The sequence below is a fragment of the Leopardus geoffroyi genome, chromosome E1, assembly GCF_018350155.1.
Source record: "Leopardus geoffroyi isolate Oge1 chromosome E1, O.geoffroyi_Oge1_pat1.0, whole genome shotgun sequence".
Classification (NCBI taxonomy): domain Eukaryota; kingdom Metazoa; phylum Chordata; class Mammalia; order Carnivora; family Felidae; genus Leopardus; species Leopardus geoffroyi.
In genome coordinates this window covers 60,725,374-60,745,627 of record NC_059330.1, presented here as the reverse complement: position 1 = coordinate 60,745,627, position 20,254 = coordinate 60,725,374, and the positions used below count along the sequence as shown (strand labels likewise).

Below are 20,254 nucleotides of genomic sequence, written 5' to 3'. Positions count from 1 at the left end.
GTTGGTTAGGAGAGCACAGGGTCTGTGAGAACTGCCCAGAACCTTCGTTCCGCAGCGTCTGCTTGATCTTCTGGCAGAGGAGCAAGGAGAGACTGCTCCTGATCACTTTTATTTTAGCCCGGTAAAGTGAATAGTTTCGGTGTGACTACCTCTAGGTTGCTGGTAGTTCTGCCAGAAAGGGGTTGTCTTTGTACGTAACTTTTTCCCAAAGAGATAAGGATCCGTGTAGTTCTAATTGTGGGGCTCGAGGAGTCTGGCCAGCGTGATGAGCTTGGGCCCCACACTGCACCTCCCTCCCCGCAGGACACAGGAAGGGCTATGGGCTTCTTCCCCCAAGCCCTGGAATCCATGAATCGGCAGCAGGAAATAGATCGTAGGCAGCATCTGCCCACGCGTGGCCAGGAGCCCAGGCATACCGTCTGCTCCAGGGCCCCAGATACCCCAGGCAGGGACAATCGGGAGTCTGTGGACCCCAGGGGCTCTGGACTCAGGATCTACATTCTCGACCTCAGCCAGCAAAGGTGAAGGAAGGGGCAGAGCTAATTCTCTTTGAGGGAAAAGAACGGACATGGAGGGTTTGGGACGACAGAGGGCCTGAGGCTGCTGGGACTGAGCCCAGCTTCTCCCGCACGGTGTGGCCAGCCTCAGCCCACATGCCCTGGGGCCTTGCTGTGAAGTCTCACTGAGCAGAGGCGAGTTTGCAACTTGAGTCCCGTGTTCCGCGTCCTTGTTCTTTGTGCTTTCCGTGTGAAGAAGCGTGGGACTGGACCAGAAGGATGAGGCTCCAGAGGTGTGATGGGGAGGTGTCTCCCCTCTGATCGAAGCACTGGTCTCCCTGGGGTTTTCTTAGGGTCTTTGTGTTGAGGACACGGCCTTGGGATGTGTCCCTGACGCACCCCCGACCCAGAGATGGTCCCTCCTTTGGGTTTTCCGGGTCACCCGCCTGCGCTCTCGGGAGACTCTGCACCAGGTTCCTGCCCTCCACGGGGGGTGACGGGCACCCTGTGGGACAGCAAGAGTCTCTTTCTGAGATTCTTAGCGGGGGGTGCCCCCCAGTGTCGGCCCCGGTGGTTTGGAAGTTCCAGCTTGTGTGATTCTGTGGGTTCCGTTCACTCTTCCCCAAAGGAAGCGGGGTGCAGGTAGAGCCAGGGATGCTTCTGTGAAGCGAGGGCGGCCCCCATGGGGCTGAGGCCGTGCGCGTTCTGTCCACCTCCCCCGTGGCTGCTTTTCGTCTGGGTTCTCTGTGAGCTTTGAAGAGATGTCGTGTCTTGTGCAGATGTGCGATGTCGGAGGCAGTAGTTCTTCCCAGAAGGCGCTCGAGCCGCCGGCCGGCCTGTGGGGGACCCTGCTGACTCTCCAGCTGGGCGCGGGGAGGGGCCGTTGACCTCTGTGTCCCTCGTCCCCACCCCTTAACCGTGGTGCGCTCAGACTTTGCAGGAGGGTGACCGTTCCTTGCCCCTACTTCCTTCTGGAGGGGGCTTGTGCTAGAGCACCGTCCCCACGCTCCCGACCCAGGGCACGAGTCCGACTTCTCAGCCAGAGCAGTGAGGACCCCAGAGGGCATCTGGTCGATGAGCCTGTTTGTGAGTTTCTGTCTTTGAGAAGAAAAGGCCTCGCGGGTCCGGTGCCGTGAATAGAACGTGACACGGCCTCTGAGGTTAACTCCTTTCCAGTAAGACCCGTGGCCCCCTTGTCTTCCCTGTGGCCGGTCCGCGTGTCAGGAGGGGTGGCCAAGCACAGGCAAGGCCTGGGGGCGGGGCCCACCGCGGGCCCCCATCCGGAAGTGTCCGGTTCACGCTCTGCCCGATGAGGCGAGAGGAGCGGCTGCGGCTGCTCTCGTCGTTCCTGGGGTCCCCTCTGGGGCAGCCTGGCCGGGTCGCGGACCCAGTTGAAGCGAGGTGCGGAAGGCCTCAGTCCTGCTTGCCGGCGGAACCCTTACCAACGGCTGTCTTTTCCCCCCACCTCAGAATAGCATTCCTTTCGAACACCACGGCAAGTAGCTGCACGTCTCCCGCTGGAAGGCAGCACCGGTGAGTGTGCTCATGTCGGGGCCCGGCAGGCGGCAGGCGGCAGGCGCCGGGCGGGGCGGGCGCGGACCACCCCTGCGTCCGCCCCCGGGGGTGCGCAGGCGGGACCGGGCTTGCATGCCGGGTGCTGCAGGGAGAGCGCGCGCCCTCCGCCCGGTGCTTTTCCGTGAGTGGATTCCGGAGCGGCCGCGCTCAGCCGCCCGGTCTGGGGGCGCGCGGGGCGGCCCTGGGACCCTGCCCGCCGTGGCGCTGGCCGTCGGCCCCGTCCGGAGCCCGGGGCTGTGCGCTCCTGCGCGGCCCCGGCGGCCCCAGGGCACTCGAGCCGCCCCGGCCCGCGGTCCGTAGTGTGGGGCGCGGGGTGTGTCGTCCTCAGCTGAGCGGCCGTGCTTGGTGGGGGCTCTTGCGCTCTTGCTGCGGGAGTCTCCCGGTGGTCTCTGCCACCCTGGCTTTGTCACTCTCTTCTTTCGCATTTATTTCTGTCCTCGTTTGTTTTTCTTTCCGACCTCGGTCTCTGCTCAGCATCCCGTCCGTGCTGCCGTCTGTATTAACCCGTCAGCCACAGCCGCCTGCTCCCCTGCCTGCCGTCGGCGCATGGCTGGGCACCCGAGCCAGGCCCACTCCCGTCGGTGACGCCGTGGCTCCCCGTGGCCAGGGCTCGCCGCCGGCGCCGCTGCGGCACCTGCCACGGTTCCGGCGTGGCCGCGTTCCCCGGGGCGCCCTGACGGGAGCTGCTTCTCACGTGTCTCCCCCCCCCCCCCCCCCCCCCACGGGGAGTCCCGGTGCCCACACAGCGCCTCGTCCCCGCTTCCCGAACGCCAGGTTACTTTCCAGGAAGGGGGTGCTGGGAGCAAGTACCTCTTCCGGCTTGGACTCTGTCTGGTCTGATTGTTCTCGAGCTTCTAGCTCCGTGGCCACCCGGCCTCCTTGCTTGCATGCTTCTTCCTCCTTCCCCGTCTTCCTGTCACTCGTTCCGCTGAGCACGTGTCCTGGCCGCAGAGGGACCTTCCGGCGCGGCTGGGCGTCTGGCGCGGGCGTCCGGAGTAGGGTCGGGCGGCGTCCGTGTGCCCCCCTCGCCGTCACTGCCGTGTCGTGCCCAAGTCTGGCCGGCCCCGTGCCTCTGGCCTCATGCTGACCTTCTCCTGTGCTTTGGCTCCGACAGATTCCCGGTCGGGTGGCTTCCAGTGGTCTTCAGTCTGTGGTGCACCGGTGAGAACTCCTTTCCGCTGTGAAGGGCAGACAATGCATGGCTGGTCTACTCTGTTACAATGGCTTTACTAGTGACGCGCCCCCCGGTCTAGAACCGAAACGTTAACACCGGGAGCTCTCCAGGCCGCCCACCCAGCGACGCCCGTGGGGGAAACAAAACACAAACTAACCCGGACAGACCGCAAAGCTCTGCCGTCGCAGGGGCTGCACCGAGGGCCTCCCACGCGGCCCGCTCGTCTCGGGCTGGGAAGAAAAGCAGAGCGTGAGAGACAGTTGCAGAGAGCACCAGACTCCCGCTCAAGAGCCCTTCAGTCCCCCTGCGGTGGCGGCGCCCTGCTCCCTGACGAGCCCACTGTAACCACCGATCTTCTACTCGGTTAAGACAGTTTTGTATCATTTTGCTAAAAATTACTGGCTTAAATCTGTGTAAAGAAACCTGTCTTTTTATTGTTCCTTTCTCGTCTGTTTCTGCGGTCCTGAGACAGATGTTGCCTCTAAAGAGCCCCCGGAGCAGAGGCTGGCGTGGAGCTTCCGCGGAGGCAGAGCGCGTCAGGGAGCAGAGCGCGGGCGCCGTCCTCTGCTTTGTGGTCCGTGTGTCGTGGGGTCCGCTGTGGAGAGGGGTTTTCTCGTCAGAAGTGCCGTCCCGTGTAGACGTGTGTGTAAGTGCCCCGTGCGTGTCCGTGTGTGTGCCGTGTGCTGTGCGTCTTGTGGCCTCGTTACGCCGGTGCTGGCTGTCACTGTCCCTTCCCCACCTGAAGCGGAAGGCCCGTGTGACGAGGTCCTCGGAGCGGTTAGGGAGCCAGGCTGCGCCTCACCCCCCTGGACGCGGCCAGAAGGAAGCCGAGCACCGAAGATCTCAGAGGCCAAGGCTTTGCGTGGCGCGTGGCTGGTGCCTCAGGAGAGGATTTCGAGCGAGAGACGTCGGACCCTCCGTTGGGGTCACGTGTGGTCGTTTCGGTGGTGGTGTTGCCTCCGTGTCTTTGAATTTGGGAAACGTTCTGAACGGACTGTAACTGATCGGTGGAGATTGGCCCTCCACGTGTGTTAACATCTGTGTGCCCAGAACCAAGGGTGTGGCGGTGTGCCTGGCACCGGGTTTGCCCACAGAGGCCTCGGCCCAAGGGAATCCACCCTCAAGTGCCAAGAAGCCGGTGACTCGACCTGTGTCCAGGAGGGTGTGGTGTCACTCCCTTCCTTCCGGGACTTTCGTTGGGACCTAGCAAACCCCACGGGGGTCAAGAAGCAGGGCGGGGCTGAGTCTCGCCAGAAGGAACCCCTCGGGGCCCCCGGGCTCCTGGTGGTTTGCCAGGACGCTCCCTCATCTTGTCGCAGGCAGAGGCGCCAGGTGGCAGCCCGGAGCCCCCGTCGCGGGAAACAAGGTGCAATATAGGTGTTTGTGGGAACTTCCGCCTCTCCTCCTGCCGCCCCCTGCACAGTGCTCTGTGTGGAAACCAGGGCGCTGGCAGCAAGTGGACCGGAGAAGTGTCCGTCTCTGTTTTCCCTTCCTGCCCCCTCAGCCACTAGCGCCGGAGTGCGGCCATTTGCTTCTTTGTGAACCCTGAACTGGCTGTTCTGTTTGGGGGCGCGGGGCCTGGGCCAAGCGGGGCGGTGGGAGTGCGGTGCGAGCTCGGGCGGGTCAGGGTGGGCTGGGGACCCTCTCCAGAGGTGCGCCTGCCCCTGGCGGGGCGTGAGCAGCACAGCCCCCCCGGGTGCTGCCCGACGCCGGTAGGGACAGCCTTCCCACGCTCTGCATCTGGGCTTCCACCTGAAATTGCCGGACGATCCGAAAGGCGGGCCCAGCTCCCCGGGCCCGTGGCTGTGCGGCTGTCCGTCCGTCCGTCCGTCCGTGCACACTTGCTGTCCTCCCGGTGTTTAATTCCCCGTCACGACTGCAGGACGCGTAGTTGCAACGTCTGTATCAACCTGTGTATCGGTGGCCGGTCTCTGACTTGGCACGTTTGTGTGATCACTGCATCTATGTACTACCACCGTGTAAATAATAAATCCGTGATGACTTCTACCTTTCCCCCTCCCCCGCCCTCCACATGGTCTTTATTTCATCCGTTTGAGAGGGGCGCCGTGTGTCTGACCTGCCCGCGGCCCGTCGGTGGTGTTGGTATAAGCTGGTCGGGAGCAGATGGCCGGGCGGGCTGCCACTTCTGTGGTGCCAGAGCCGACGCCTGCGCAGGCCGTGCGCACACACGTGCCGGTGCGCTCGGGGGCCCCTTCTCCCCCCGGCCTGACCACCTTCACGGAGCAGGTGCCTGAGCCCCGTGGCCCCACGGGCAGCGCCAAAAGGAAGCACTGTCACCTGCCCTGAGCATTGTGGGGAGGCAGCCGGCCTGTCACGGTCCTACGGCCGCCGAGGGGGACATGGTTCCTGGGAGGCAGCTCCAGGGTGGGCCCCTCCATTTGTTGAACTCCCAGCCTTGACCTCCCTTTCCCACGTGCACTGTTGAAGCCCTGCAGCCCCCGTGAGCCCCACACCCCACCGAACAAGAAGGCGTGGGGTTGGCCTACGTGCGCCTGAGGAGCCAGCTGCTCCCCGCGAGTGTGCGGTAACCCAGCACAGCCCTCCCCTTTCTGCCAACTCTGGCTGAGCCCAGTGGGCCGCCGGGTTCCGGAAGAGGGCTGGGCTCTTCCTTGGCCCTCCCCACTTCCCAGCCACCAGCGTTGGGAAAGCAAAATTCGGGCCCCTTGTTGCTCCCCTCAGCCCAGGTGGCAGGGAGACCAGCCCCGAGCTGCCCTCCTCTGTTCTGCTGGGAGGGGGCCGCGGGCAGACAGGGGCCGTCACGCTGCCCTCTGCCCAGAGCCTGCCTGCCCTGTTCCTTGGCCTCTCAGCAGTGGAAGACGCCTGACGGTCCCCATCTCCCTGACCCAGGGACCAGCCGCTGGGCTGGGGCACAAGGCTCAGTACTCAGGAGTGTGTGCAGAGCCTCCACTGAAAGCCATTTGGAGCCCCTCCTGGAAACCCCACACCCTGTCCTTCGTCCCTTTGTCCTCCTCCTGTGTCCAGAGCCTGGGTGCTGCCTCCCGTGTACCCGTGTGTTGGGTTACAAGGGTCCACCACGTTGTGCGTCCTTGAGGCCATGGATTGGGTGCTGGGAAGGACTGGGCAGTCCGTCAGGGCCGCTGCAAGTGCCGCCTCCCCCCATCGGGCACCCCCAGTTCAGGGCCCACACGCATGCACCAGGGGCTTCTCTGCATAGGCTCTTCTCAGCGTTTGTATGTGGCAGGTCCACCCAGGTCCGGCCAGGCTAGGGGCAGCAGTCTGGGGTGATTTGGGGTGACGTGTGCATACCTTCCAGGGAGGGGCCAAGAAGGCCCACCGAGGGGGGGGGGGGGGCTTGGCACGGGCGCCTGCCTCACTTCGCATGGGGAAGTCTCCACGAGGTGCTGGAGGGTGAGGGATGGCCCCACGAGCACTGACTGCTCTCCCTGACTCGTGTGAGGGAGGAGTGCTCAGCCCTGGGTGGCCACAGCTTCCTGAGGACCTCCAGATTTCCTGTCTCCCATGTTGGGCCCAGCCGGAAACACCTGGAACCAGAAAACTAGGCAGATAAGACTGCCTTGCTCGCCCTCTCTCTCTGGCCTTGAACCTCAGCCTCCGGTCTGGGGTGGAGGCGTTGAGACTGTGCCCAGCAGGGGGCCTTGGATCCACCTCACGTGTCCACCAAGGTGCCGGCTGAGGGGACAGGTGGACCCGCGTTCCCTAGGCCAAGGGGAGGGTGGAGGAACCCTTGCTCACCCTGGAGTGCGCGTGCTTACCCATGGACCCCAGCCCCCCCGGCCAGCTGCGTGCATCCTGCCTCGATTGGAGGGATCATCTCAGAATTGCTTAATGTTAAGTATCCCCAGGGCAGGACTCGCGGGGTCGCTGGCCCCCATGCTGGGCCAGCCTTAGGACACGGGCATGGAGACGGGTGAGAACGCACACTTCAGTTGCTCCTGGCCAGTGCTGGGGAAGCAATTTAGGGTGAGGGTTGGGGAGACTGCAGTGCGAGGTCCAGGAAGCCCACAACAGCTCTTCATGGCCAGCAGCAGCCAGACGGAGCTCCTGCGGCTGAGAAGGGGGAGGGAACAAACAGCCCAGCGGGCCTTGCCTGGCTCACCTGAACACGGGCCAAGGGCAGTAGATGCGGGCCTCCGCCTTGACCCCTGCGGCAGCTGGCATCGCCACAGCCCCCGCCCCCCAGAGAGGGCCTGGGCAGACCAGGATGGGCATCAGAGCCCCGGGGCTGTGGGCAGGTGCTGCAGGCGGGTGCCTGGCTTCAGAGCTCGAGGGGCACGTGGAAGAGGGAGAGCAGCAGCCCCCCGGGGGGGACATCTCTGGCCGGGACAAGGTGTGAGCTTTCACTTGCTTTTCATTGCAGAGGAGCAGGGACGTGGCGTCTCTCCGGCTGCACGCGGCCCGCCAGGGTGCCCGCTGCCGTCCCCAGCGCCCGCGACGCACCACCTACTGAGGCGGCCCCAGCGGCCTCTGACCGGGCTCCCAGCCACGCAGGCCACCACTGGCCACGAGGGCAGGTGGGTGTGAGGTACCCGGGGCGAGGCCGAGCAGGGCTGGACCAGGAGGACGGGAGCAGATGCCCACCCTGGGTGCTGGCCACATAGGGCCACGATCAGCCAACCGAGGGGTGAATAAATGGAAGGCAGGAAGATCATTTTCTTTAAACACACACATAGTGAACACGAATCACACGTATGTCTCAGCTGAAGTGCCCACGCCTCAAAGGGGCTCCTGGGTGCGGCCAGACCCCTTCCAGCCACGGGGCCCCTGGGTGGATGCTCTGAGCCATCTGGGCTCCGGCGACACGGGGTCCAGAGCCAGCAGCGCTTGGAAAGCCGACCCAGCTGACAAGGGCCAGAGCCACTTTGTAAAAACGACCAGGTTGTCTGTTGAAAAAGTGAGTTCGGAGCCAACGGTCAGACCCCTGCCCCTCGTAGAATGAGACCCCGGCTCTTTGAAGACATTCCTGCCAAGGTGGCTCCTCCCATACGCGGATTTATTTCAGACCTTCAGAAGCGGAGGAAGGGAGGTTTGTCCCCCAACACTCGGCGAGGGGTGGGCTAGAGCGCCGTGGTGGAGGTGGGGCGGGACGGGGTACAGCCAGCCACACGGGGTGAGGGGGGGTCTCTCCCAAGACAGTGCCGCTCCGCCCCTGACCCCAGTCGTGTTGTCTCTGAAGCATGGGTTTCTAGGTCCCTGAGCACAGCGGTGGACACCAGGCTGCTCTGGGGTCAGCAGGCTGTGTGCCGGTGCAGACGGCTTGTAACCTCGAGGCTTGGCTCTACCACAGACCTGCTTTGGAATGACACGGTCCCCACCTCACCAGCCCCCCGAGACACACGGACGGCCCCACCCAAGCCGGTCCTGTTTGTGAAATAAACACGAGCCTTGAAGTCTCTGTCCGGTTCCCTCACCCCTGCTGGCCTCCTCGGCTCAGACGCTCGTTTCTGGGGTGTGAACCACCTCCCCGTTTTTCTCAGGCTCTGCTTTCAGGAAGTGTTCCACCTCCCGAGAGTCCACCCTCACGTCCGCGGGGGGCTTGTGGCGCTCCCCCTCCTCCACAGCCGCCTCGGGCCTCTTCTTAATGCAGAAGAAGTTGCCCAGCACCAGCACGAGGGAGGAGGCCAGCACCTCGGCCCCTGCCAGGAGAAACACGTACTGGTAGACGTGCGTCGCGTCCAGGAGCTTGCCTACAAAGGGGTGACAGCGTCAGCCTGGGCTGAAGGTCACCCCCACGGTCACCAGCTACCTGTGCACCGTTGTGCTGTTGGGGACAGCCCAGGGGCACCCTGTCCCGGCTTCTCCCTCCCCACAGGCAGCACAGACCAAGAGGCTTGGAGGAGGGTTTGGAGCCGTGCAGGTTCAGGGTGGGAGCCTCGTCTGAGGTGCCCGGAGGTATCTGGTCACACTGCCTGTCACCTGTCACCGTGGAGGCCTCTTGACCGTGGCCTTCACGGGAACTGCCTAGGCCCCAGAAGGACCCCAGGACCCCCGAGGCACAGCCCTGGAATTCACGGGGTCCCCTGTGGGTGCGGGCCTACAGAGTCAGCTGGAGAAACCCTAGCCCACGCCGTTTAAGTTTACGCCCCGGTATTTTCTCAGCCTTTGCAAAGGGTAAAAGCCCAAGGTGACCAAAGCCGACCCCCCACCTGGGCTCTGAGCTGGCCTGCATGCAGGGACAGCACCACCCTCAGGATTCGGGCACGTGCCCGCCTTTGGTCTAGGCCCGTGGCCCCCTTCGTGGTGGACCAAGCAGGTCCTCAGGAGGAGGGCATGGCTGGCGTTCACTCCTGCTGGAATACGGGTGGCCTGGCCACATTGGTAGGTGTCCCTGCAGCCAAGAGCCCTCCCGTGGTGGGTCCCCCTCCCCAGGAAGGCTGTGACCCACCACTCACCGCCCGACGGGGGCCCAATGAGCACGGCAATGGCCTCCAGCAGCAGCACGAGGCCAATGGCACTGGAGAACTTCTGGGTGCCCACAATCGCCATGAGCACCTCGAACTGCAGGGCCCCCACCATGCCGTAGGAGATGCCGAAGAAGATGCAGAAGACCACCAGGCCACCGTAGTCGCTGGCCGTGGACCCCGTGAGGTCCGTGAAGCCGTTGAAGAACATAGAGAAGCTGAAGAGGTAGACGGAGTACGGCCGCACCTTCTTAAGCCCCGTGATGAAGCCCGCGGCGGGCCGGGCGAAGATATCGATGAAGCCCAGGACGGTGAGCAGGAAGGCAGCCTGGGTGTCGGGCACACCCAGGTCCTTGGCGTAGCTCACCACGAACACGGGGGGCACAAAGAGCCCCAGCACCATGACGGAGGCGGCCACGGCGTAGATGACAAAGCCACGGTCCCGGAAGACGCTCAGGTCCAGCAGCCGCCTGGCTGGCCGCTGGGGCCCGGGCTCCGAACCCGGCCGGGATGCCTCCAGGGGCCTCATGAGCGCGGCGCACACGCAGCAGTTGAGCAGGAGGCCCCCCAAGATGAGGAAGCCGCCCCGCCAGCCGTAGTGGTCCTGCAGCAGCTGCCCCAGTGGGGACAGGGCGCACAGGAACACGGGGCTGCCCGCGGCCGCCAGCCCGTTGGCCATGGGGCGCCTCTTGTTGAAATAGCGGTTGAGCATGATGAGGGAGGGCTGGAAGTTGAGTGCCAAGCCCAAGCCTGTGGGAGGGGCAGGCGGGGAAAGGTGTCAGCTCAGTCCTCCTGGCCCCTTGTCCCTGTCCCCCGTGTGCCCAGACACAGGCTCCGGCCTGAACGGTTGCACGTGGGGTCCGTGGGTGTCCACGCGAGGGGACCCGGTGTGCGTTCAAAGCCCCTGTCACCAACTAACATGCTGGGAGAGACAGACGGGGAACGAGGGACAGACTGGCGCCAGGGGTGGGAGGCAACCCACTGCCGCCCCCTCCCAAGAGGCCCCTCGCTCTGGATGCGCCGCCCGGCCCGTTATCTGGCCACCGAGGAGTGAGCGTGCCGTGGCCTGCCCCGCTCCCCGCTGGGCCCCGCTCACCGGTGATGACCCCGGTAGTGAGGTAGAGCTGGATGATGCTTCCGCAGAAAGACGCAGCCACCATGCCCAGGGATGCCAGGAGGCCACCCGCGAGCATGACGGGCCGGCAGCCAAAGCGGTTCACACACACGCTGCAGAGTGGGCCTGGGGGTGGGGGGCAGAGAGCTGGGCCCGGACTCTCCCTCCCTGGTGCCCCCTGCCCCAGCTCAGCAGACAGGCCAGGTGCCCAGGATGTGAGTCATGCCCAGACACCTTCCCAAGCCAAGCACGGTTTGCAGCAGAATGCCCCCAGGTCGGTCTCTTTTCTGTTTGCTCTGTTTAGGCGTCGAGACCCGACGGTCCGTAAAGGACCATTCCAGAGCCTCGTCCTCTGGGACCACGTACAGCCACGTACGGTGCAGGTACAGCCTGTCGCCGGACAGGTCTTACAAAGACTTGGCCTGTGCTGGGTTTGGCCCCATGGAGAGCCACGGATTTGGGGCAGAAAGGGGCCCCCCTGGGCCCTGCCCATCTCCCACCCCCAGGCCTTCTTGCTTGTGTGCGGCTCTTAACCAGAACTGAACACGGTGAACTCCAGAGGTGACCGCCGGGCGTGACAGCCCCTCACCTGTCCCGTACAGCATGGCCAGCAGGATGGAGGAGATCCAGGCCGTGTCACTGTAGCCGATCCCAAACTCACGCATGAGCTCCTTGAAGAAGACGCTGACCGCCTTGGGGAAGGCGTAGGAGAAGCCCGTGATGACGAAGCAGCCGAAGAGGACGGCCCAGCCCCAGCCCCCATCAGGGGCCTTGATGCCGGTGGGACCCTCGTCAACCACGGCGCCGCCCATGGCCAGGAGGACAGGTTGTGCGTCCCTGAGGAAGGAAGGCAGGCTGCCTGGGTTGTCTGCCTGGGTCAGCCCCTGTGCTACCTGAGAGCCCCGCCTCCGGCCCTCACCTGGGGCCTCACCTGCACTTGGCCCCAGGCTGGAGGGTCTGGGCTGAGCGGCAGCTGCTGCCGTGCTCCCTCCCCCCCCCCCCCCCCCCCCCCCCCCCCCCCCCCGCTCAGGCCTGGCCCGCTCCCACCCAGCTGGCTCTAAAGGGCAGTGGCTTTTTTGGGCTCAGCAAGGTCTCAGGTTTCCTCCTGAGGAGGACAGACCCCAGCGGGGAAGTCAGCCCAGTGTGTCCTCTCGCCTGACCCTGTTGGGGGAGCAGCCCGCACTTTCCACCCCCCGCTGCAGGTGGGTCCTGTGAGAGGGGACCTGGGGTGGTGTCCCTTGAGACCTAATAATCTAGGTGTGGCCAGCCGTGCACCCCCACCCCGGACCCGGGGAATGGGGCTCCCAAGTGAGAGCCTGACCAAGAGGGGCTGAGGCTCACAGGCTTTGCTGTGCAGGCGGGACTGGGGGTGGCCAGCAGAGGCCATCGGGCAGTACCACTGAGGAGGCAAGAGGTCACCCCCCTAATCCGTGTCCTCAGGCCCGCGGATGCCCCGCTCCCCTCGCTCACTGTGCTGGTGCCGACTCCCCAGACCCAGCAATTATCCAAGGGCCTCTGCTGATCGAGGAAGAGGAGACCCCAGGGCAGCCAGCAGGGCTGAAGGGAGGGATGGGTGGGCAGGGGTGCGGCTTCCAGGCAGCCTACTGGGGCAAACCCTCAGACCTCTCTCAAGCCCAGAGCTTAGCCCCGTTGAGGCACAGGAACTGGGAGTGCTGGGGCCAGACGTCCAGCTGGAGCCCCCCGCCTCCACCTGATGCCAGGGATGAGGCTGGTGCCTTCGCCCCCTCCAGCTCACCAGACAGAGGCTGGTCCCAGGAGCCCTCTCCTCTCCCGCCAGCGGCCAAAGACTAGCTCTGGAGGACAGAAGCCCCAAGGGGCAGTTTGCCGGTTGCGTGGTGTAAATGCCCCACCTACACTGATGCCCAGGAGCGTCCCAACCAGATCTCCCAGCCCCTGTGCCAGCCACCTGGCTCCACGCCGTCCCCTTCCCAACCTCATCCTTGACCTTGCAGAGCCCCCTGGGGGGCCCATTTCTGTGTGCGAGGCATACGTGGAACCTGGGACAGGACTTTGGAGTGAGGACAAGGGCCTCTGTGCCTGGCCTGTGTGAGCACAGGGTCAGCGTTGTGGGGGAGAAGCCATGGGAAGAATAACCCTTCTCCCTGCCCCCAGCATCCGGGCCACAGGTGCTCCCTGGGATCCTGATTCAGTGGTCTGGGGGGTACTGAGGCTCTGACCCAAGGGTGTGGCCTGTGTTGGGGGGTGTTTTTCAAGGACTTTCCGGGTGATTCCCAGCAGTAGCTGCTGTTCAAGAGCACCACTGTTGGATGACCAGACCCCCCAGGAGCCAGCTGGCCACCAGGCTGATGACAGGGCTGACACAGCCCACTGGAGCAGAGCGCGGCCCAGGCCCCCACCCCGGGCTGGGCCAGAGGTCCACCCCAGTGCTTGCCTTGGCTGCCAGCTGGGCCAGGCTTCACTGCCACCAGCACCGCTTCTGGGAGACCCAAGAGAACCTTTCTTCTCTCTGGGCTCCTGGACCCCGTGCCCTTTAGGCCCACCCACCCTGCCCCGAGTGCTCAGAAGCCTCCTGGGCCTAAGAGCGAGCTGCAGGGAGTTCCTGAGGCTAAGAGGGGCACAGGGGCACCCAGACCAGGGAAGCCTCCGGGCCCATGGCCTGCACAGCACCCCAGCTGGCCCTCTTGCGTATCTAAGGCATACCTGGAACCTGGGACCGGCCTCTGCCAGGAAAGTCTGGCCCCAGCCCTGGGTTCTCCCCACCAGATACCCTGTCTCAGACCTTGCAGCCATGTGCTGAGGACCGGCCGGAGGGGCAAACACATCCCACAGCCAAAACCGCAGGCCCCGGCTATTCATCACTGTCCTTAGCTTAAAAGATCCCTGAGGTACACGCAGCAGAACTTAATTAAAAAACGGAAAAAATGCACTTTAGGAATGTGTTACAATTTAACGCCACTGTTTAAGGCAGAAAGCACAAACAGCCCCAGGACAAAGGACAGCGGTGGCGGTCATGGGGGCCCAGAGGAGCTGGTCATCCCCAGAATCCTGGCTTGTTTTGGGTTGTGGGCTTATGGGCATCCATTGATTTTTAAAAATAGACCAAGTGGGCCATACAAAGGCCAAAGAGGGAAATCTGACGCCAAAAGTTAGGAGCAGCTCAAGTCTGTATACCCAAAGTTCCAGGATACGGGGCCTCCCTCTGAGATCTTGGTTGTACTAGCCGCGCCTGGCGCTCGCCAGAGGAACACGCGCCCCAACCTTAGATGGCCTGTTTTTTGCTGAGCTGCTGCCCGCCAGGGCTGGGCCCTCCCTGGAGGTTCCCTTGGTCCTCAGGAGACTGACGCTGGCCACCTGTGGGACATGGGGCGTCCCCTGAACTAGCATCCAGGAGGGTGAGGGGAGCAGGGGTGCCAAGGCTTAGGTGCCAGGAGGATATGGCATGCTTTAAGACCTGTGTGGGCCAAGTGGCTGCCACGGGAGGCTTACGTGGGGAGCATGGCCATCTCTCCCACCCATCCCTAGAGACTTCAGACACTTTCCTCCCAGCTAACCCCTCAGCCTAGGCTGCCAACCACACTAAAATGACCCCCTATTCATTGCCCACATCAGCCAGGCTTCAAAGTGAAGTTTCTCAGCAAGATCTCAATTTGCCAGTGGGCAGTGGTGGTGGGCAAGCAGGGAAGGGAATTGGTGGGGCCTCGGTTTGGAGCAAAGGGGTTTTGCTCAGTAGGGCGTCCAGGTAGAGAAGGGGCTGGGATTTCTAAGAGCAAAATGGGTCTTGTCAACCCATGGGGGGAGGAGGGCCTGGAATGGAGGCCCCCTTGGGGGGACTGGGCGGGGACCCTCGCTGCAGTGTGCCAGGAGAGGCGGTGCCAGCACATCTGTGGGCACACACCAGCCAGCTGGACTTGTGATGACATTTACCCTCCCAGGGAAGCATGCGAACCACGTCCCCGGCCCAGAAATAACCCGCCCTCTGGACCTCAGAAAGCTGATCTCCCCGGTGGGGCATGTGTGTCTGCTCCTGGGTCAGGTGAGGCTCCAGGAGCTGCCCCCCCAATTCCCGAAAAGGTCCCACAGCCCCAGGCGGCTGGGAGCTGAGCAGAGGAAGGCCCAGAGAAGAGTATGCATGGGGCCGCTTGAACAGCCTGTTCCCATAGACCGCACATCTGAGCTCCCAAATCCAGCTTCTCCCGCAGGGGTCCACTGGCTGGCCGGCATCCCAGTGGGTCAGGACTCCAGACCCCAGCCCCCGAGCCAGCCGGGCCTCCTGCCAGGTGTGTGCTCCAGCATCACCCCCTTCTCCGCCTCTACTCACCTGGGCTCCTCCACCTGGAGGGCTGGGGCAGACTCACACAAACAGGCTGGCCTTGACCGCCCCCACATCTCGGCTTCTCCCACTTCCAGAACCCCTTCTGCTGCTCCACTCCAGCCTGCAGACCCACTGCCGTCCCCAGTGCGCCCGGCCACACTCCCCATTGGGCTTCTGTAGGTGGTTCTCTCACCCACCTTGGATCCTGGGTCTCTGGCCCGTGCGCTTCCAGGGAAGGCCGTGTCCCTGAGGTTCGCTGTGGTGGCCTCCAACTCTAGAGCCTGTAGGTTCGCCTTCTGGGGAGATTGGCTAGTTAACTAGCCAGACTTCCAGTCCTCAAGACCAGCTCCAGGCGGGCAGGGCAGGAGAGGAGCAGTTGCATTCCGTCCTGGGCTCTTCCTGCACCAGGACGCCTGGGACACGCGCCTGGGCACCAAAGAAACAGCCCCGTTGTGGCTTGCACCTGGCTTCAGTTGAGCCCCAAGGTCCCTGAAGCATAGGGGGTGGTTGACAGAAGAGTGCCATACCTTCAGGAGGACGGAGAGCCTCCCAGGCTCCCTAGCTTCCTTTCCCCGCTGTCCCTGTTGTGCAAATAGGTAACATCGTATCCGGATGCCTCCATCCACCCAGCGCTCAGAAAGCAACACTGGTCTGGGTGCTTGTCCGCTTCCCAGGGCTGACACAGGACCCCAGATGCCCACCTCCGCCCTGCCCCCACCTGTGGGCAGAGCTGTTGACTGGAGGGAGGTGTCTGGGGCTTTTTCTGGGGAGATGGGCCCTGAGCACTGGGTGAAGGTCTGCCCCAGGCATGACCCAAGCGTGCTAAGCCAGCCTGGGCCCTCCACACCACATCCACTGATCACGAAGTCCCCCAGGGCGCTCCCAAAGCTCTCACATCTTGCAGAGGCCAGTGGTGTGAAAACACCCTGCCCTGGGGCCAGCCCCTCTCCAACATCATGCCTCATGTGACAAGGAGGGGGCTGTGGGCTGTGGTCCTGTGTATGGTTTTGGGCTCACCCTGTCAGAGCCCCCTGGTCTGGAGGGCTCAGAGTGGTGGCTGGAGCAGGCTCAAAGCAACCCCCTCTAGTCCTGAACCCTGCCCAGCCTGCCCATCACATGGCCATCTTGTCCCACTGCTCGACTCCCTGTAGCCTCCACCCCCACCCTGCCCCCCCAAAGCTAGTGTTTTAAGGCTAAGGCCAAGGCCAAGAAGGGCTCTGCACGGCCAACCTCAGTAACCAGGAGGGGCCCCTCCCATCGCCACCCTATTGGGCCTGGTGGCAGGTGGGGGTCGGGCCGACCTTGGTGGGGCTGGGCGGTCACCAGCAGGGTAGAGACAGGGAGGGGTGTGGGAAGGGAGCAAGCTCCGCCTTGCCACCCCGCTCTCGCTGGGGCCGAGGGACGTGGGGGACGTGACCACGCCAAGGGAGGAGCCGCCGCCGTATTGCCTGGAGTAGGCGCTCTCCCCGTCTGCTAGTCTGCTACCGTATAGGCCAGCGCCCGGGCCGCTGGGGTCAGGGAGCCCCAGAACGGCACAGGGCGCTAGTGAGCGCCGGCGCGGAAGGAGATCCTGTGGCCCCTCCCGCGGCTCCCCCCCCGGGGCGGGACCGGCTTCGGTTTGCCTCGGCAGGGGCCTGGCCATGTGGGCGCTGTGACCGGCTGTGAAAGTGGACTGAGAACTCTCCCTGAAGGCCACCCCACCCCGCCCATTTCACAGATGGGGGCTGAGGCCGGGAGGTCTGTCCTTGCCGGGGCGGCACCGTGAGGATCCTCAGGCCTCTCCACTCCTGTCCTACGCTTGTCCTGGCCCAGCGCACCTGAGGCCTGACCCAGAGGTGCCTCAGATGGATTGATTGCTCTGTGAGACAGTCTTCCAGCCCTGGGCCCTTGGGGCACCCTGCTGGACTCCTAACCTCAGAGTGGCACCGGCCAGGTCACTGCTGGACCCACCCTAGAGCAAAGGGGCCTGGCACAGAGGACAGCACAGCACCCCCCCTCCCTTTACACACACTCCCTGGCCACTGTCCTGAAGAGCACAGACCCCCTTTTGTTGCTGCCCCCTCCAGACCGAGGCTGCAGCTGGAGTCAGAGCCAGGTTGCCTCCTGGGTACCAGGCCCTACCCAAGGTCACACCGAGTCATTACAGAGCTTGCCCTGGGGCCAGGCCTCTCATTGCTCACCCCAGGTCCTGTCCACACCACAGGCCTCTGGGCAGGAAGGTTCCACCCCACCTGTGCCCCTTCTGGGGGCAGGCCTCCTGCCATGGGAACAACTCCTCGGTCATGGCCCACCCACAGAGGCCCGGTCCAACCTCGAGGGCACGCTCCTGTGTCTGTCTCCCTCTCACACCCAGTGTGCACTTCTGGACGTGCAGCTCAGGGCCTCTGGGATGGAAAAGCACTCTGGCCTCTGGGCTGCCCCTTTGTCCCTCATCTAGAGGCCAAGCACCCCCAGTGGCCGTGACCTGACTGCTTCTCTTCCACTCACAGCCTGCCGTCCACTGGCCTGGTCCAGCATCCAGGCAGGCATGTTGTCAACCCACCTTTCAGATAAATAGACTGAGGCCCCGCTGGTTTTCCCAGGGGGTAGAGGTCTGGGAGGCGGTGGAGGCGAACAGGGGAGTCCAGCCTGATTCTCAGAACGGGCTCCCCACCTTTCTGCCCCGGGCCTGGCCTGGGAGTCGTCGACCCAGAGCGGGTGCCAGACGGCGAGGCGAGTGTTGGGGCGCAGGGAGAGGCGGGAGGAGGTGAGACAGAGGCTCGCGGGGCCACCGCACCACCACCACCACCACTGCCCAGCGCGGCGGCCAGAGCGCACGTGCTCCCCGAGCCCTCGGGAGGGGGCCCGGGCCGGCGGCAGCCCCACCAAATACCGCCCGCCGCCGTGGACCGGGCTCTTCGCACCCGCGACCCCGCTCGGCCGCCCCGCGCACCCGCCTCCGGGACAGAGCCCAGCACTGCCCCCGGCCCCAGGGCCGCCCAACGCAGGGGGCGCACGGGGGGGCCGGTCCGAGGGCGCGGTGGGGGCGCGGCTGGTTCCCCGGAGCCCTTCGGTGGCGGCCGCCCGAGGCCCGGAGGGGAAGGGGCGAGGGGCGGGAGCGCCGACTCGGCCGAGGGTCCCGGCCCGGCCCCGCCCCGCCCCGCCCCGCCCCGCCGAGCATCCGCGCCGCGCCTACCTGCCGCCGCTCGGCCGCCGCGCGCCTCTGGCCGCCTTGCCGGGGGGACCCGGAGCTCCGGCCGCTCGCGCCGCACGTCCCCCGCGCGTCACCGCCGCCTGGCGCCGCCCCTGCCCGCCCCGCCCGGACCCCGCGCCGCGCGGGAGGGGCGCCCTCAGCTCCCGACGGCGCCCGAGCTGTCGCCGGGCTGAGGGACGACCCCACCCCCGCCCCGGGCGGACCCCGGCCGGGAGGGAGATGCGCCTTCTCGCCGGGCCGGTCCCGCGCCCCCCGCGCCCGCGGGCCGGCCCCCAGGTCTCGCCCTCCCACCCCGGAGGCGGCACCCCTGACCCTGTGCCATTCCCCCCCCCTCCCCGCTCAGCTCCGGGGCGCACAGGCCTCCCTCCCCAGTCTCCCCCCCCCTCCCCTCCCCCCCCCCCCGGAATCTCCGCCCCATCCAAACCTCCGCTTCCTCGCGGGCCGCGCCCCCCGCGCTGCCTGGGTCATCGCCGACCAGGCAGTCGACCTCCCTGAACTTCCGCTTCCCCGGGTGGCTCCGCGCCCTGCGAAGCCGGATAAAGCCGCGCCCCTCCCCTGGGGCGTCCAGGATCGCCACCCGGTGGGGTGGGACGCCGTCCCCGGCGCTCCCCGTCCCCGCGCCCGCCGGCGCTCGCCTCGGCTGGTCCCAAGAAAGGTGCTTCAAGGCCCCATTATTCTTAGCTGTCACTTGGAGAGAGCTAAAGTTTGAGGAGGGGCCAAGGAGTGTGGCCGTTGGTGGCGGCCACCCAGCAGGGACCGCAGGAATACTTTCCACCCAGCCGACTTTGAAATGACACTCCAGGTCTCCTGGGACCAGGGGAGGTGGCGGAGGCACTGGCGACTGTGGGCTGGGCCGGGGATGGGGGGGCGGAGTGGAGGGTTACCCCCTCCCGGGGCCTTGCTACGGTGGTTGAGGTACGTGGGCAGATGGCTGAGTCCATCCGACTGCCCCGTCGGAGATGCCTCGGCCACCAAGGCCTCCTGCTTTCTCTTCTGCATGCTGCAGACCACACCCCACCCACTCCCTGTGGAAAGAACCCTGGCACTCAGAGAGGCTGGGCTGGGCCTGGCCCCCAACCCCTGTTTAGGGCCCAACCACTCTCACCCCAAAATAATAAAGAACTCTCGTGTAAACATGCACACGTAGGGAAAAGGTGAGCCTCCAGCCCGGGCACAGGGCCTGGGCCTCCCAGATGACGCCTAGATCCTGGGTATCCATCCGCAGGGGCACTTGTGGGGGGAAGGCGACCCCCATCTCACAGTCCAGCCCAGCCTCAGGTGGCAGCCTCCAGTCACCTGCTCCTGCCGGTGCTCCCCCCACAGGCTGGAGGTGGAAGCGCTGGTGTGGGGGTGGGGCTGCAGGAAGGAGCCCCCCCACCTGTGGTGGCCCTTCCTGCTCCCGGCAGTGGGGCACCGGCTTCCTGGCCTCGGGTTATTCAGACACACACCCTGCCCAGCTCAGGGTCCCTCTTACCGCCACCCAGATGCCTCCCCATCTTCACAGGACTTGGGGGCTGGCACCCCCCACCCTGGGAACTGAAGATTCCTCCTGGGTGGGAACCTTGCAGTCCTCAGCCCCCGACCCCCCGCCCCCCGCCCCCACCCCAAGACTGAAGAGCACAGCGCAGCTAACAGGGAAAGACAGGCCCAGGTGGCTGGGGTCTCTCTGCCCTCTGCCAGCCTCCCTAAGTGCAGAGCTGCCTTTCCTCTGAGCTCCAAGACCTGGGAGGACCCCACAGTTCCCCCAGTGATCAGAGGCAGTGCCTGGGATTCGGCCCTTTCCCCCGCCCCTACCACCAAAGAAGGGAAGGGGCCTCGAAGGTCCAGTGAGGTCCAGCTAGGTCCCGGCTAGGTAGAAGAGTTGGGGGCGGTCAGCCAGGGACACCGTGGTCCCACAGGAGCCTTCAGGAGAGGACATTCCCCAGACTCAGAGCCCCTCAGGCATGGTGCCCAGAGCTCAGGTGGGCACAGGTGGGCACAGAGGGCCGGCTCATCAGGCACCAGCC

The 20,254-nt window shown here is 65.0% G+C and overlaps 2 protein-coding genes across 17 annotated transcripts in view; one reads left to right on the top strand and one right to left on the bottom strand.

Moving 5' to 3' along the window:
- Positions 1-8,636, top strand: part of CSNK1D (casein kinase 1 delta) — a 33,406-nt gene extending 24,770 nt beyond the window's left edge. For 4 of the 8 annotated variants that reach the window (XM_045489956.1, XM_045489959.1, XM_045489957.1 and 1 more), the window contains 3 exons: positions 304-521; positions 1,968-2,030; positions 3,187-5,265. In XM_045489956.1, the coding sequence (XP_045345912.1) occupies positions 304-521; positions 1,968-2,030; positions 3,187-3,256 (351 nt within the window). In that variant the 3' untranslated portion in view covers positions 3,257-5,265. Of the gene's footprint in view, positions 1-303; positions 522-1,967; positions 2,031-3,186; positions 5,266-7,606; positions 7,761-8,422 lie in introns of those variants that run through there. The other 4 variants (XM_045489963.1, XM_045489964.1, XM_045489961.1 and 1 more) reach the window with 3 other exon arrangements.
- SLC16A3 (solute carrier family 16 member 3) lies at positions 7,880-18,545 on the bottom strand. 9 transcript variants are annotated; one of them, XM_045489966.1, is made up of 7 exons: positions 18,231-18,544; positions 15,253-15,544; positions 12,518-12,575; positions 11,351-11,598; positions 10,684-10,887; positions 9,639-10,397; positions 7,880-8,933 (listed from the first exon to the last, which is right to left on the bottom strand). In XM_045489966.1, exons 4-7 carry the CDS (start codon positions 11,571-11,573, stop codon positions 8,677-8,679), a joined length of 1,443 nt encoding a protein of 480 aa, XP_045345922.1. In that variant the 5' UTR covers positions 11,574-11,598; positions 12,518-12,575; positions 15,253-15,544; positions 18,231-18,544; the 3' UTR covers positions 7,880-8,676. The 9 variants fall into 9 exon arrangements, with proteins under 9 accessions (XP_045345922.1, XP_045345925.1, XP_045345928.1 ...); XM_045489969.1 differs by having other exon boundaries at positions 15,253-15,481; XM_045489972.1 differs by lacking the exon at positions 12,518-12,575 and adding an exon at positions 15,583-15,636 and having other exon boundaries at positions 10,744-10,887; positions 15,253-15,481; positions 18,231-18,539.
- Between the last annotated feature and the right edge of the window lie 1,709 nt (positions 18,546-20,254).